Source organism: Colossoma macropomum, unplaced genomic scaffold (genome assembly GCF_904425465.1).
Source record: "Colossoma macropomum unplaced genomic scaffold, Colossoma_macropomum, whole genome shotgun sequence".
In the NCBI taxonomy this organism is placed as follows: domain Eukaryota; kingdom Metazoa; phylum Chordata; class Actinopteri; order Characiformes; family Serrasalmidae; genus Colossoma; species Colossoma macropomum.
Genome location: NW_023494801.1, coordinates 21,618,539 through 21,636,115, shown reverse-complemented (window position 1 = coordinate 21,636,115; position 17,577 = coordinate 21,618,539). Strand labels below are relative to the sequence as shown.

At 39.4% G+C, this 17,577-nt stretch overlaps 1 protein-coding gene across 2 annotated transcripts in view; it reads left to right on the top strand.

Annotated features, from left to right (window-relative positions):
• The window catches only part of si:ch73-374l24.1 (protein kinase C alpha type), a 238,113-nt gene that overhangs the window by 75,377 nt on the left and 145,159 nt on the right, over positions 1–17,577 (top strand). For both annotated transcript variants that reach the window (XM_036589207.1, XM_036589208.1), the window contains exon 3: positions 12,735–12,817. In XM_036589207.1, coding sequence (XP_036445100.1) covers positions 12,735–12,817 — 83 coding nt within the window. The remainder of the gene's footprint in view (positions 1–12,734; positions 12,818–17,577) is intronic.

Sequence of the window (17,577 nt, the reverse complement as noted above, 5' to 3'; positions counted from 1 at the left end):
GGCTGCTAGTGTGTGACTAAGTCCTTTCGAGTAACTGCCTTTCTCTTTCTTTCTCTCTCTTTCTCTCTCTGCTAGCAAATCACACCCTCCGCTCACCGTTCCAGAGGTGGAGTGGGTCACAGTCTTAAAGTAACACCTGTGAATCACGATGAAATGTGAGCTCCACTCCTCAAACTCTGCAATACATACAGAGCCAGAGAGAGAGAGACAGCCGTGCTTAGTTAAGGGTGTCTAGTCAGCGAATAAACTGTGAAAGAGTGGGTGACAGGAGTGGAGGGGGGATTAAGCAGTACATCCGCACACACTGTAAATGCCTCTAAGCTCGACAGGGCCGGTCCGAGGAGTTCCAGACAGGCAGTTTAAGCCTGCTTTTCCTCAGTGTTTTAGCATCTGCTCTGGCTTCATCACAGCTTAAGAGTTCTGCACTACCTCTCAGAGCTGAGTTGCGGCTCGAAGGGGCTCCGTGAGAGTAATGATGAGTGAAAGTCCTCAGATCAGCGGTGTCAGGAGCACGGAACCCACAAAACAGCTGACCCACTCCGAGTTCTGCCCACATCAGCATTGACCCAAGATGTGATTCTTTATTCTCACAGTGAATTGCTCCTAAAAGTCAACTATTAATAATTTAACAAGATAGGAAAATAACAGTGAGTGTGTACGTTTGTGTGTGTTTTCATACATTTTCAGGACAGAAATGTCCTGACTTTTAAGAAAATCACAGGAAAAACAATCAACCTATAATATAAGGGCCAACAAAATGCTCCTGACTTTGTAAAGTGCCTCTTACAGAAGCTACATATTTCATTGTTTAAAACTAAAAACTGAAATGGTAATAAAATTTGTTGCTGTGGTTAAGGTTTTGAATTCGGCATGAAGACAGATAGATCTTTCTAACGAACTGGTTCAAAACACATTTTTGACTGTAGTCTAAAATCTTTTTGCTTTGAATGATTGTACACCTTCATTATATTGATTTTTTTTAATAAATGATTGCTAATTCAATTCTGTCACAAGCAAGTCAATCATAACACTACCAAAACTTTTCAGTAGTGACAATTTTAGCTAATTTTGAGCAGAACTCAAAAATGCTAGCCAGTACATGAGAAGCAAACACAGTTTTGAACAGTTGTACACATATTAAGTCATAATAGTTTATTAAAACACAAAAAAAGTTGCAGAAAATGTGTTTCAGTAGTGACGCTTCTTAATAATTTGCTCTGATTTTCAGACTTGGGGACACATTTACTTCAAAACAGCAGGCTTGTTTACATGAAGCCTGATAATCTGGAAATAATCCAGCTAATAGCTCAATCGGAATAGAATACATCCATGCATACACCCTTAATCGGACTAGACTAGTCCAAAAGAGGCCATTCAGAATACAATTTCTATCCAATTGAACGAGATGGGTAATCCTGTAAATAATCTGTTAAATAGAAGATTAGTAACCATGTAAATGCCTGTATCCGATTACATTCCCAATCGGAAAGTTGTAAGTACGTTTTGCGCATGTGTGTTCGCGTCATAGTGAAGATTTATAACGTTCAGCGTTGCGGGAGCAGAAACTGGTCTGCAGAGGAAACGAAGTTTATGCTATGAACTGGCAGGACGGGTGTCCAGCTTATGTGTCTCAGAACATGACGTCCTCCTTCTTTAACAAGTACTTGTAAAGTACGTTTTTCTCAGTCTGATATTATTTTAAAGTAATTAAAAACGCAAGCGCGCCAGCTGAAAACTCCTCTAAACACACTGCTGCTTGTCTCACTCTGACTAGACTCCCGTATGCTCGTTGTCATGGTAACATCTACTATGGTAAAGTGGTTCTCTATGCATGGATCTGATTACTTGTAGTGTGAATGTAAACGGAGATTTTCATCAGATTGTTGAGTAGAGTGAGCGTATAAACACCTCGGTCTTAATCTATAATCTGAATGTATTCAATCAGATGCGCATGTAAAGATGTGCATCTTTGCATGTAAACACAGCCAATATGATCTAACTGCTTATCATGTGGTAATGACGGACAGGGATGCAGTCTGCTTTAAAATGTAGGGGTGTGGCTAAAATAAGGCTCTGCCTGTGGACTAAACCTCTTTGTTTCGGTAGTGGCATGAAACACTAAACATTAAAAAGATACAAAATAAATCTAAGTATTATTTTGTGTAAAGTGTAAATTTAGGGGTTTGGGTTTAGGACAGATCCAAGTAGAAAGTGCCCTAGAAACTATGGTTGTGTGGGTTTTTTTTAGCATATTACTCTCTCTGTTAGTGGCTTGGGATTGAATAGATCAGTTTTTTTTACTGTGGGGCTGCAGTTTGAAGTAATTCAGTAGAACAGTCCACATATATCCTTCTCTTCTAACTAGCAGATAAATGCTACTAGTCTGGTTCATGAGGAAGAACAAATCAGCTACTTCTGCTGAGCTCACTGGTCCCCCATCTCTTTTCGCTGGAACTGCTCAAGGAGCTTCTCAATCTCTCTTTCTCTCTGCGTGAAGTGAAAATGCATCAGTACCTGCTGTCTCCAATATCACAGTCTGCTCAGTCTCTAAGATTTGCTTTCATCTTTTTTCTCAGATATACAGTGCAGATTGTATATAACTGAACAGTGACAGTTTTGTGTTGTGTTAGCTTTGCTGTTCAGCACCTTGGATTGGTTGTAATGCAGAATGTCATCTTTAGTTTCAGGGTATTTACATCTGTATTGGGGGAACGATAGCAGAATGACAGCCCTTTTTGAACACGAGCATCTTGATCCTGTAGTTGTAAATATCCTCAAATTAAAGCTGACATTCTGCATTTAACAAATTAAGTGCTGGAGTACCGAAACAAAACAACAGACACTACATCACTGTCTGATTTCTGATTGACTGCACTGTTAAGAATGAAAAGTAGCAGCTGTTGATTTAGTTGGTATAGAATTTAGAGCAAAACACGTAACCCTGGGTTGCTCCAGGGTGAGAGTTGTATCCTCTGACCAGTCGTGTTGACCTTGGTGCAGTTCGACATTTGCCATACCCTGAATTCAGAAAAGTGAAATAAGGAACAATCTAACCCAACACCCCAAGGGAAAGAAAAGTCAGGTCACCCCTGATAGCAGCTCTGCTGGACGCCCCGCTCTCATTTAGGGAATTGTTCTTAATCAGTGACTCAGCCTCCCCTGCAGGCTTTACAGATCCCTCCCAGTGAAATCAACCTTGCTCAAGTAGTTCCTCAGCATTTACCCCCAAAAACAGTGGTCCATAATTGCACACTGGCACTTTGGTGCCTGCAACCAGCAAGTAACTAAGCAGAAATACTTCTTGACTGCACTTAACCAGATTTTGTTTGGGGATATGTACTTTACTGTAGTATTTAGGTTTACATTGCTGCTTTCAATGCCAGCTCAAGCAGCATCTTAAACAGCTGTGTATGGCCCCATGGGCACCAGCAGGGCCCCCTAACAGCTTCTGAGTTGTTACTGTACTATTATGTTGTCTAAGACGTTCGAGTGAGGGGAAAAAAAGCAGCTGGTTAAAAAAAGAATTGCATAGAATTACACATCTGGAGCCAAAAAGCACAAAAGAAAAAGAGTAGATGAGGAGAAAACATTTAAAGATAAAGGTATGTGTTTTTGTGGTGCTAACATTATGCTAGATATTTTACTTTATAGTTGGACAACAAGAAGAAGTGGATCTGGGGTTCATCTAACAAAGCAGGTTAAATTTAGACAGGCTTTCTGACTGATTTTCAGCCTCACAAAACCTAACAAACACAGCCAGTTTTAACTCGTTTTAACAACTTTCTCTGTTAATCCAGGTTTAGATACTCAGGCTTCGATTAATCCTTGTATGCATGCACACGAAAGTGTGACAGTTATAATGAACAGCCAATCACGTGCAACATGAGAAGTAACCAAAGAAAAAGAAATCATACAACCTAAATATGTAAAAAGTAATCGGTAATTTAAATTTTAAATTCTTGGAACCCCAAATGAGCATCCAATCATCATCAATACTATATGTATATGTATAATTTAGACCACTTGTGGTAGTCATTGTTATTAGTTAGCCTCTAATTTTATAAAACATCATCTAGAAAGATGGGGGCCTCGAAAAATCCTGCTTGGGCACTCTAAAGACTAGGGCCGGCCCTGGCTGCTTTCCTGAACCAAATTATTTTACACTGTTCTGGAGACCCCTTGCTAATTGTTAATAATAATTTCATGTTGTTTTCCCAGTTTTAGTTTAAGTAGTTGTCACAAACACAATTTAAAAATCGACTGACAGTTTTAAGAAAGTCCCACTAATCATGTGAGAAAGGACCTATGATGTGATCCACATAGTATGGAACTTCTGCTTTCGCTCAAAACCCAATACTTTAGTCAGATTCTGTGCTTTTACTGGGCCAGCATCGTCAAGATCATGAGATTCTTGATTTCACAACTTACAGCCAGCATAATTTTTAAATTATTAAGTTAAAGTCGGTGTTATTGGGAAATCGTAACTCATTTTCCTTCCATACTGTGACATATTTTTGAGTGAAACATGGTCTCAGGGGGTTCTCTGAGCTAAGTAATGCAAGCTTGAGGTGAAACATGATATTATTGGTTAATATTATTTTTCCCCTACCCACTGGTGCAAACTCAGAAAGTGATTTAGATGCAGGGAAAAGTCAGTACACTGATCAATGGTCACTGGGAATCAGGAATTTTGTCTTTTAAATGATGTGATAAAATGGATCGTGCTGAATATGATCAGAAACATGAACCAACAAGCTAAGGAAAGATCAATTTTGAATTCAGGTTGACTTTGATATTAGCTCACGTTGGTTATTGATTTGATGTGTAGCGAGGTAATTCCTTGCTAAGCCTACCAGGCACTAAATCAGCAGTTGAGATGCAAAAGTTATTAAGTGAAATAATTGTAGCGCTGGGTTATTCAGCAGTTACACAAATATCATAATTTCTTTTTTTAGCTTTTGCTTATGTGGCTCTTGCTGTTATAAATATCCAGATGGATTTAAATGTACAGTATTTTACTTTTGATGGTTGCATGCAGGTAAAAACAGATTTTTTACTTAAGTAGTATTGTAATGGGTGATCTCACTTTCAAATTTTACTTAATAAACATCGTGAGGCGCTGGCCAATAGACAGACACACCGTTACAGACATTCAAAATGCAGTGCTAGTTAACCCCACCAGACGAGGTACAAGGTTGAGGTTGTGCCTTTGGTAAAAATTTCATGCAGACCACTGCCCAACGCTGTGAGTGGGCTTTGTGCTCTGGGGTGTGAGGAGGCGTCATGGAGCGGTTGTTGCAGCGTAGGAGAGAGGAGACATTCAGGTGTGTTTGCCAGTGCTATCAGCTGCAGGGGGTATTGATCGGTCAGTCCGCATTACACATGATCCCATATTCAGAGAGACCATACGCAGAGGACTGAGGAAAGGTCAGGCTGAAAGATTCTAAAGCACTCAGATAGATCGTGCTGGTAACAGAGTTCTCTTATTTGGGTAACTGGGTGGAAAAACAACCATGTTAAACAGTTAAACTGTGTTGATAAAGACAGGAGATATTTTTCCTTTGCTTTACATTTTTTATTTTCTTCTTACTTCAGCTGAGACATAATTTTACTCATGTTTTTCCTGAAACCTGAAGTTGTTTTGTCAGATGTGTGAAACCTGATGCTGTGATGTGAACCTGTCCTAAGATGTACACCGTACCATACAGGCAGCTTTTTGTATAGGCATAATATCTGCCTGCAGCAGTGAGCAATTTTTCTACAGCAATCTCAGAAGAGATGGTACTCATGCTGTCTAGAGAAGAGCTCTGTCAAGAGTGCACACGCTCAAAGCTGCCGGACCGAATGGTGTACCAGGACGGGTCCTGAAAGCATGTACCAAACAGCTGGCTGCCACTTTCACAGACATCTTCAACCTCTCTTTGGCACAGTCTGCTGTTCCCACCTGCTTCAAAGTCCATCACTGCAGCTGTCCTCTCACCCATACAGGACATTTACAATGAAAGATATCTGAGGAAAGCCAGCAGTATCACCTCAGACCGCACACACCCCAGCCACTTCCTGTTCCACCCGCTGCCATCTGTGAAGAGACATCAGAACATTCGAGCCAGACCCACCAAGTTCAAGAACAGTTTCTACCCTCAAGCTGTTAAACTGGTCACACCCACAGCACTCTCCAAATTATGAATACAAACACTATAATCAAACTAAATGCATACTGAGCTTTAATCTAATTCCAAACTCTCTACATGTTCCTGCTGACTGATGTATTATAAACTGGGACTGAACACTTGAACAAACATTCACAACATTGTTTACTGAACACTTAAGTATAATTTACATATTGGGACTACCTGGGGAATGTCGCACATATTTTGCACATTTAGCACATGCATGTACCCACTGTCTATGCACCAGTACACGTCTGTGTCTCTAGTATATGCTATATGTACTATCTATTCATTGTATTGTCTGTTTATTGTTTTTTTTTGTACTTACAAAGCATATACATTATTAGTTGTCACCCTACTGGTACATGTGCACTCATGTCCTTCTCTTAATGTTTATGCACCAGAGAAGTAGCCTGAATGTGTTTTGCTATACTGTACAGCCGTATATGTTTAATGAAAATAAAGTTGATTAGAACTGAGTCCATGTTACACATAATGTGGTATTGATGTAGGATGTCACATCACCCAGCAGAGCTTTGTGTGCCACTGTGTTTTCTATCACTGTGTAAAAGACGCACAAACCTTCCTTTATTGTTGAATGTACGGTTAGTTTTTTACTGAGCGAGCATTCGGCTGAATTCAGATCAGGAAGCGCTTATTGTCATTTTGTTTAATCAGAATAATGGTAAAACATTTGACTTACATTTCTATTCATGTGTTTCCTTTTTCAGAAATGTAGTTAGAGACACAAACTTAACAAAAATATGTGAATTTCTGGATTTTTAAGATTAAATATCACATAAACAATAGCGTTGAGAAATGAATATGAGTATATTAAATAAAAAATGAATTGCCAGTGGGGGCGTGATCAAAGTTTTTAAGCTGCTCAGAACCACTTTTTATGTAGCCATTAGTCATTGTAAATAGATTATTAATGTATGTCTTCTACCCTTTAATAGTTGAAATCTTTATTAAAACATTTGAATTTTTTTTCCTTTTTGGTGTCTAGTTTGTATTATTTAAATCTACTTGGTATATAGTATGTTTATTGTACATAAAAAACAAAAACTCTTAATAAGATGAGTGATTCCAAAGTTTTGAACAATAGTGTACATGTGTGTGTGCTGGTCGTACCATCCACAATCATAGGACAACATGACGATTTTGCACAGAACAGTAATACAGCACAGTAATACAAAACCAATAGAAATCAGTAGAAGTTGTCACTAGCAATGTAAGACAAACGTGTATGCATACCTGTCTAGCTATACATGTGAAAACAACGTGTTCAGGTTTGAACAAGCAAAACGATATTTTGCTGGTCTTTGCTTGAGCATCCTTTTTTTTTTGGAAAAAACTAAAAGAGCGATAAACTGCTGTGGTTAAGTTTAGGGTGAGATTTAGGTGTAGGAGTAGTATTACTTGGCTACAGTAATACAAAAATCAGTAGAAACTTATGGAAGTCCTCACAAGGAATGTAAGACAAGGCACAAGACAGTGAGTGTGTGTGTGTGTGTGTGTGTGTGCATATGTCAGAGAGAGAAAGGGGGAGATTTTACCATAGGTAAAGTATGGATGTTAACATGAGCCGACACGGATTGCTCCCAAAGGTCCAATTACAGTGTAATGTATTCCTGTGGATATACAATAGCAGAATATTCAGAATAACTTAAGAATGAGTGTTATTGGTGGTTCCTCTGCTTCGCTGTATCGAAACGCATTTTGTCATTGTTAAATTTCACATAGGCCTTGACAGGTTTTCGTATCATTTGACTAATAATGTTTGCTGTTACAGGGCTTATCATTTTTTTGCCAGTTAAAGCATTGGTCATACTCTATCAGCCATCTGCCAAAACAATCTCCTTCCATTTATGTGTAACTTCTCTCCTGCATGCTGCCAGTGACTGCCGTGTAACTAAAGCATCATTTAATACAGACATATATTAGATCGTATTCTAGCTGAGGCTGTAGACTGTAGACTGAGCTGTGTGTGTGTGTGTGTTGTGTGTAGCAGTGACGAGTCTGTTGACAGGGTCTGGATAGCTTGGAGCGATTCCCGGAGCTCCTCCATTGAAGCGAGGTATTTGTGTTGGTAATACTCCCGGTGCTGGCGATGCCCGTCCAAAGCAGAGCCATTTGCAGGGTGTCTGCCATCTCCACACGAAGCTCACTGCTGCCAGTGCCTTGTGACATGCTACACCCTTTTCTAACAGCCTTTCCCCCATGCTTACAGCCCTCTGACTGACAGGGGTGTTATGATATGCATATATTCAGCTTCTATGAAACTTTCAGTTTCGAGATTTATTTTAATTTGTCAATATGTTGTCTTGTTTCTAAAGAAGTTTAATTATGTATGGTAGTGAGCTTGAAAAGCTTCTTACAATATGAGTTTCGTCAGTACCTGTATGCCACAAATAAACTCAGATAATGCCACATACACACAGTGAAAAACATGTTAATGGTGTCCCCTTTAGCTGAATGCCTGAGTGATGGATGATTTAGTCACATTTCAGGAGAAAATTAAAACACAGCAGTTACTTGCTCACTCTCCGCTGTCTAGTTTAGTGTAGTCTGAAGTAGTCAGCTTTATTTTGAGACAGCAGACATGAAAGAGTCAGCATTAGCCCAGCATGGACACCAGACCACCTGATGCACGTCTGTTTCCTGTCGTACCACCTGAGGCGCAGTGCTTTGGTTACCTTTTAAAATAGGTTCACCACCTAAAGCCTAAATTGTTTTTTATTAAATATGTGTGTGTGCATATGTGTGTGTGTGTGTGTGTGCACATGTGTGTGTGTGTGTATATATATATATGTATATATATATATATATATATATAAGCTAAATAATATACATAATCATCATTTATAGGGTACTTTCTATTGGGAGGTGGACAAACTCCTTGCGAAATTACTACTTACATGTTGTTACATGTAATTTTATGTTGTTTTTAAAAGATCTGATTTCTTTAAAGTGAATCTGCAAGATCTTGATAAATAAGTTTAAATTTAGGTAAAAAGGTAAAATATGTAAAAATGCTGTCCTCCGTTTTACTGAAACAAAAAGGCTCTCAGTTCACAGGTGGAGACTTATTTTAGCTAGACCCCTGCACTTCAGAGCATGAAGTGAGACTGCATCCCTGTCCCTCATGGCCATGTGCTGAGCAGTTCATGTGAAGTGTTTCTATTAGAAATAGCTAATTTCAAAGCTTAGTAGCTTTTGAAGAAAAACATATCACATCAGTATAGACCAATACACAAGGTTTCAATATCAGAATCAGAAAAGAAAGAGTGGTATCATACCATCTCTGCACATTACTGATTGATCAAGGTATTATTGATATATTGCAAGGTGTGTTGCAGTCGCAATACATAGCAATACAATCACAGTGCTGGTATTTTGTCCATATCTTGCAATTCAGCGATCAGCATGAAAGTGTATGAGGATGGGAGTGTGAGGAGTTCATCTATTTGAAGATGACAGTGGAATTATCAAGATAATCGGGCAATCAACTGGTCAGTTTCAGGTAGTGAAGAGGCCAATTACTGGCTAAATGTGCTGTTTTCAGTGTATACAGCTGTTGATGAAGGCTTGTTATTCTAGAATAGGAATTTGCATACCTGCTGTTTGTTTGTGTGTGTCTATATGTGTATGCCCATATGTGTGTGTGTGTGTGAGAAAGAGAGCAGCTGGCAGCTACACCAGATACAGTATGAGATGCCAGCACTCTCACTGGAGCTGTCGTCATTAGCTACACCGCTGCAGAGCAGAACAATGAATCTAATTTAACTTTCTCTTTTGCTTCTACTGTAGCATGTGTGTATGCTTGTGTCTGTTCTTGTGTTTGTGTGTGTGGTGAAAGGTTTAACAATTAAAGTCACATCATAGAGAGAAATATGTGAAAAGAAGAGAAATCACAGAGTCTGTTGCTGCATTTATTAGGGTGTAACAATATGCAAAGTATACAAATTTGATACCTGTTGCTGTATTAGCATCATGATACAATGCTTTCTTGATACAGAATTAGAAGAGAAATGCTAACATAATTTAAATGCTGAAATAATACCTCGTTTATCAATCCAAGACTCTACAACTGAGTAAAGGTGCAAATCGGAAGCTGTAAGCATCCCTGTGGAGTTATTGGTTTCAGGCGTTCAGAATTGGTTCTTGATGGCTGTTTGAATTCTGTGTGTAGAGGTAGCTGATAAATCACTCTGATAAATGAGACATTTGGGGGAGTCTTCACAAATAAGTTAGTATAGATGAGGTTTCAGTGCGCTCGCCATTTCAAACAACTTGGCTAATCAACCATCCAAGGTAGCCAAAGCTGAAGCTTCTTATTCATCTGCTTCTTTTCTGAATTTTCCTCAGGCGCCAGAATGTAACTGCTGCACCATTTAAGGCAGAACAGAAAATTTGAAAAGAAGCAGAATAAGAGGCTAACTTCAGCTCATTCTTGGTCAGCTAAACAAGCCAGTTAGACTTTATAAAGTTTTTTTTATAAAGTCATGTGCTGGAGTTTATGGTTTATAGTCCATTTGTTTATCTATGAAGAGTGAATGCTTAATACTTACCAAATTAACTGAGAGGTTTTAATCACATAATTGATCTCAAAATTAATTTGTTAGACTGATGCTTGTCAGCTGATATTACCAGCTTTGCCCTTTTTTAAAAAAGCATGCTTTAACGTGTTCATTTTACTCCTACCCTGGTGCCATGCTTGCATTATGATTATGGATGCACAATGATATCAGAATCATATCCGTATTTTCAGATATTTGCTTAAAATATCGACATCGGACAGATGTTTAGATTTGACCAACATTTGATGCTGTTTTACTGTCGTCTGGAAGAGCAAAATGTTTAGGCCTTTTTATTAATTTTACTATATTTATAATCCTCTACAGACAGAGGTTATGTGGCATTTCCAAAATCATTGGGACGCTTCATAGAATGTAAATAAAATTAGGATGCAGTGATGTGCAAATCATGTAAACTGTATTTTTAAAGGAAAATACTACAAAGACAACATATCAAATGTTGAAACTGAAACATTTTATTGTTTTTTGAAAAATATATACCCATTTTGAATTTGATGCCAACAGCACGTTCCCAAAAAGTTGGGACAGGGGCATGTGTTTCGTCACCTTTTGGAACTGTTTGGAACTGAGGAGATCAACTGCTGTAGATTTGAAAGTGAAACATTTTCCCACTCTTGTTTCATATAGAATTTCAGTTGCTCAACAGTTTGGGATCTCCTTTGTCGTATTTTTCATTTCAGAATGTGCCAGATGTTTCAGTGGGTGACAGGTCTGGATGTTGCCAAAACATGTATATATATATCGTTCAGCATTAATGGTGCCTTCACAGATGTGCACGTCACCCATGCCGTGTACACTAATGCTCTCCTATACCATCATGAATAATGAATTTTGAACTGTGCACTGATAACAAGCTGAGTGTTCTTTAGCCCAGAGGACACAGTGTCCATGATTCCCAAAAAGTATTTCAAATGTTGATCTGTTGGACCACAGGACACTTTTCCACTTCACCTCAGTCCATTGTAAATGAGATTGGGCCCAGAGAAGGTGGAAGCATTTTGGATCCTATTTATATATGGTTTCTTCTTTGCGATTTAGAGTTTTAATGCAGTGCCACCTGAGGGCCCAAAGATCACGGCCAGCAAATACTGGTTTTTGGCCTTGTCCCTTGCATAGAGAGATTTCTCCAGATTCTCTGAATCTTTTAATGATATTATGTACCGTAGAAGACGAAAAACAAAAGTTCTTTGCTATTTTACATTGAGAAATGTTATTCTTGAATTGTTGCACTGTTTGATCATGCAGTCTGAGGTGAACCCCTCCTCATCTTTACTTCTGAAAGACTAGTCTCTGGGATGCTTTTTTATACCTAATCATTTTACTGACCTGTCTTTACCAGACATCCCAACTTTTTTGGAACATGTTGTTGCCATCAAATTCAAAATGGGCATATATTTTTTGAAAAACAATAAAATTTCTCAGTTCTTTGTACTATTTTCAATTAAATATATGGTTTAAATTATTTGCACATCATTGCATTTTGTTTTTATTTACATTTTGCACAGCATCCCAACTTTTTTGGAAATCGGGTTGTACATGAAAAATATTGGGTATCATCATCGGCCCACGATTCCCATACTGAGGCATCCCTGCAGTTACAGTAGCACATGATGGCAGGAAAATAAAATGCACTAGGAGGAAGCATGAAAACAGCCCAACACATGGACTGTGCTGCTTATTCAGCTTCGGACTAGTGTGAAGTCTTTCCTCTCGCCGTTCAGGGTCAAAATCAGACTCTGAATCACAAACATTTCACACTGTTTTAGATGGGTACATTAAATCAGTCTCTTCTGAGATGAATACATTCTGTATACCTGTGTATACACACCACTGTGATAGTGCTGACAGCTCTGTGCTCTTCTGTAACAGCAGCAGAGATTGTTAAAGCTGAATTTTCCTGTACAAAATCCATAATTGTTCATGATGTGCTTTATAACTACTTCACTTCTCTTCTTTTCTCCAGTGTGCTGTTTCGTGGTCCACAAAAGGTGCCATGAGTTCGTCTCATTCTCCTGCCCTGGAGCTGACAAGGGGCCAGACACAGACGTGAGTAAAACTCCCATACCTAGCTTTGAAAATTCCCATCACTCCATACTGTCTGCCTGCTGGTTGGCCACTCAGCGTCAACGTCGATCAGAGAGTGTATAAGGGGCTTTAAAGCTGTCTTGTTGAATAAGATTCCAGAACCAGGCCAAGCAGATGCCCTGCTTCCCCTTTGCCTCACCCTGCAGGATAGATAGGGGTCACTTTCCCAGACTTCCTCCACATCGGCTGATGGACATGTGGAATGTGGCTCAGCAATTATTGCTGGTCACTGGAGGTTAACCATGCCACAATGCTCCTCCCTCCACTTACTGTTTGTGCTGTGATATTGACAAGGATGCAGATACTAGTTGTTCTATAATCAGTTAACTTGTGGACTACTTTTTTATTGAATGACTGTTCTAACTAGTCGGGCTGCTTGCTGGCTAAAATGATGGCACCCTGAAATGACAATTTTCCCTTTACTGCAAAAGTAGTTAAGTACCTAAGAGGCTAATGCAGCTATCAAGTAGTGAAAGCTTTTAACCGCCAAGTTAGCATATTGCTAATCATCACACACTGGCCTCAAACCACGTAAAGTTGTTCAGTAATCTCAGCTCAATTTGCTTTTGACGTTGTATGACAGTATTTTTTAGGAAAATATTAAAAGTATGGACAAAATTAAGTCTTCAATGTGGCTGCCATTACTGTTTTAGCTATTTGTTGTCTAATTTTAATTGGGCATAGTATGTAAAGAATTACCTAAGCAGGGTAAGAGGAGGAGGGGAGTCTAAGTGTCTTGGCCAATGGCACAACCAGGAATACTCGGTCAGTCCTGGGATTTGAACCTGCAACCTTCTGGTTGCTGAATCACCTCTCCTCCACAAATATTTTGGAAAAATATGAAGAAATATATTTATTTTGCATATGGGATCCTTTATTACATTAAATCAGCCGTACTGCTGATGGAATTGACAAATCCATGAAATGGTTGGAGCTCACCAATAAAACATGAACCGAATCTGGGTTCTTTTAAATGTGTTCTTCTAACCAAACAGTAATAATGTTTTGAAAACAAGCAATTCTTGTTATTTTTCATTTTATTCAGATTTATATTCAGGTTATTTTACAGACAAAACACTGTATGTTGGTAACCTGGCAAGTGTAAGTGTCCATTACTTGTTAGCTACATTAGCCAGATAGCTCCAGTGAAACCTAAGGAAGCAAATAGCATCACTGAGGTGATGCTGTGAAATGGTATCTCTGCTTTGCTTACGCCATTGCATTACACTGTTACTTTTGTGGGTGAAAAACTCCCACACTATAGACATTCTAGGTTCTATTTGTGAGAAAAGTGTTTTCTCCTTATGGTGCAACAAAAAATCAGAAGTCATATTGGCCCCAACACTTTCTATAGTGTATAACAATCTGCCAGCATATCGCTATTTGTATATTATAGATAAGAACATTATTCAATCACTCGTGTACAAACACGAACAAACACACTCGGCCTATTCCATCTACACATGCTTGTTAGTACTCATGCAGGCATTCATTTCTAAGCTGTATTAATGAGAGGAGCGTGTGGAAGACTGAGAGGTTTGTGCTGCTGCTGTTGTGGTAATGGACCCAAATCACTGCTGAGAACACTGACTCCATCTCCAGTGGCTGCTAGGTGTGCAGCTAGCCGTGACTAATGAATATTAGCAGATATTTAAACAGCCTGTTTGTTTGACCACATCACAAACTGTCACTGGCTTGTGGGGAAATGGTTCTTTGGATGGATTGTTGGTTTAGATATGTGACACATCCTTTTTTTTTCCTTTTTCTGTCCCTCTGTCTCGCTTTCTTGTTCTCTTCACCTCTATTACACAGCCTCTATAAATATTGGGGGGCACTCTGCCTTTTTTTAAAACGTTCCATTTCAAAGGTAATGTTTGATTTTTACTGTTACTATTAACCTAAAGTAGCTGCTGTATTTGCTAATACTTTCAGTATACAGAGACTTTATATATGCACTCATTGGACATTTTATCAGGGCCACATACCAAATACAGTACTGTGCAAAGCCATCCTACTATTATTCAACTTACAGTCAAAACAGCACTTAAGGTCAAGTTATAGGAAATGGACAAAAAAATAAAAAAACTGCTGGTGTTCTCAGAGCAAGGACTGAACACCCCAGAGTCCAGACCTCAAAATCATTGAATGTGTTTGGAAATACTTGGATTGTAAGAAGTAAATGCAACCAATTTCTAAGGCTGAACTTTGGAAGAGTGGAAAAAAAATTCCTGCAGATTTCTTTTAAAGACTGAAAGCAGGTTCCTCAAAAACAATGGAAGCTGTAATAAAGGCAACGAGTAGACACTGTAAATCTATCATTATTATTGGTTCCTGAGGCTTTTGTTTAATATTCTTCAGTGGTCAGGACCCCCCACAGGACCACCACAGAGCGGATATTATTTAGGTGATGGATCATTCTCAGCACTGCGGTGACACTGACATGGTAGTGGCGTGTTAGTGTGTGTTGCGCTGGTACGAGAGGATCAGACACAGCAGTACTGCTGAGGTTTTTAAACACCTCAGTATCACTGCTGGACTCAAAATAGTCCAACAACCAAAAATATCCAGCCAACAGCGTCCTGTGACCACTCATGAAGGACTACAGGACGACCAACACAAACTGTGCAACTACAGATGAGCTACTGTCTCTGACTTTACATCTACAAGGTGGACCAACAAGGCAAGTGTGTCTAATAGAGTGGACAGTGAGTGGACACATTGTTTAAAATCCTCAGCAGCCCTGCTATGTCTGATCCGCTCGTACCAGCGCAACACACACTAACACGCCACCACCAAGTCAGTGTCACTGCAGTGCTGTGACTGATCCTCCCCCCAAATAATACCTGCTTTGTGGTGGTCCTGTGAGCATCATGATCATTGAAGAGTAGGCTAACAAAGTATGCAGAGAAACAGATGGACTACAGTCTGTAATTGTAGAACTACAAAGTGCTCCTATATGGTAAGTGGGGCTGGTAAAATGGACAAAGAGAGTACAAATAAGGTCGGTGTACCCAATAAAGTGGTCAGTGAGTATAATCCGCATTCAGCTTCATGTTTATCAAAGTGTTGGTACTGGTATGAAGAGCAGAGTTGGCCTAAATAATGATTTGACAGTTTTCTTTTTCACGCTGGTGTTAAAAGCACAGATTGAAAGTCTTTTGCTCCAAAGGTGGTTTAGACAGCTGAAAGGTTGGAGTGATGATGAGTGCTGAGATCACAACAGCGGGATAAATGTGTGAGATATTGCATTATTCCCAAGGTAGTATGTGTGTCAGTTCTTCCTGCAGGCAAAAATGCAAGATCTCAACAGCGTAAAGTAGAATTCCACTGATGTTTCAAATTTCCTGCACAATTCACTGGTTAAGATGTAAACAAAGTCATTCAGAGTTGTTTGATATGAAATGGTTAATTGTAGAAAAACTTGATTTTTTGGATTTCTTTACAGTAGCAGTGATAGGAACCAGAAGTTACAATATCTACAACACAAGTATAGCCATTTTATTTACTATCCAAAACTACCAGTGAACCTACACATCATTTGAGTTTTTAAATATACTGTTGATAAAGATAAAATCGTGGTAAATCTGAAAAAATATATTTTCTTTGTGTCCTTTTTTGCCTCGCAGTACCCTGCATGTTCCTCTGCCCTGCATGTACATGAAAATATGTTTTAGGCCAAAGAGTCATCATAAAACAATGTCTGAGACAGTAAGCAGTCTTTTTGTAACCATTTCATGTATCAGCTTTCTGTGATGTAGCTTTTAGAGGCATTAAACGCTTCAGATGTCTGGTACCTGTCACCACTACTGTAAACTGTGTCTGGCTCTATAAGTTTCTTCTGAACAGAGCATTTCATGTCTAACCACTCTGAATGATTTTGTTTACAACTCAACCATTGCATAGTGCAGAAATCTAGCAGAAAAAATGGGTGGACTTCCCCTTCAATATGTTAACATATAGCAAAAAAACAATTAAAAACATTTAGAAAAGGTAGGTGTCCTCAAACTTGAGAGGCAAGTTTGTGCCTTTCTCTCTCTCTCTCTCACTGTCAGGAAGGACATCCTTCTGTTTCTTTCACAGTCATGCTTTCTCTCCTCCTCAGTATGCGAGTCCATCTTGCTGTCCTGTGCTGCAGTCTTGCAGATGGCCCCATTCTCTTTCTGAACCCCTCCATATGTCTCTGTGCCTCAGCCTGACTCACTGCTCGCTGGCCCGCAGTGCGTGTGACTCAGAGGGGTCTCATGGTTCCATCACCCATAGGAGAGAGTTTCCTCCTGGGATTAGAGCACATGTCAACTCTCTAGTCCACTCACACCAGGCCTGCGGTCATTCACAGTCCAGCCTCTTTGATCCACACATTGCACAGGCAGGAGACGTTGACCACAGATCTGGTTAATAGGGATGCTCCCTGATACTTCTGAACAAGTACTGTTGCAGTGTAGAAGATTCTGATGTTGATGCTGGAAAACTTGGAAATCGCAATTTGGCAGCTCTCCCTCAGTGCCTGTCTTTGCATGAGGGGCGAGGCTGTGCTTACGCTCACACACACACACACACACACACACACACACACACACACATACACAAACACACACATACGCACTCTCACTGAGCAACTTGGGAGGTGTTCGCCTACACACAGCATGTAGGGGTGTACAGTATAGTCAAAACACCATATTGCAACTATACTGCTACAGATTGCAGTAGCAATATGGCTTGAG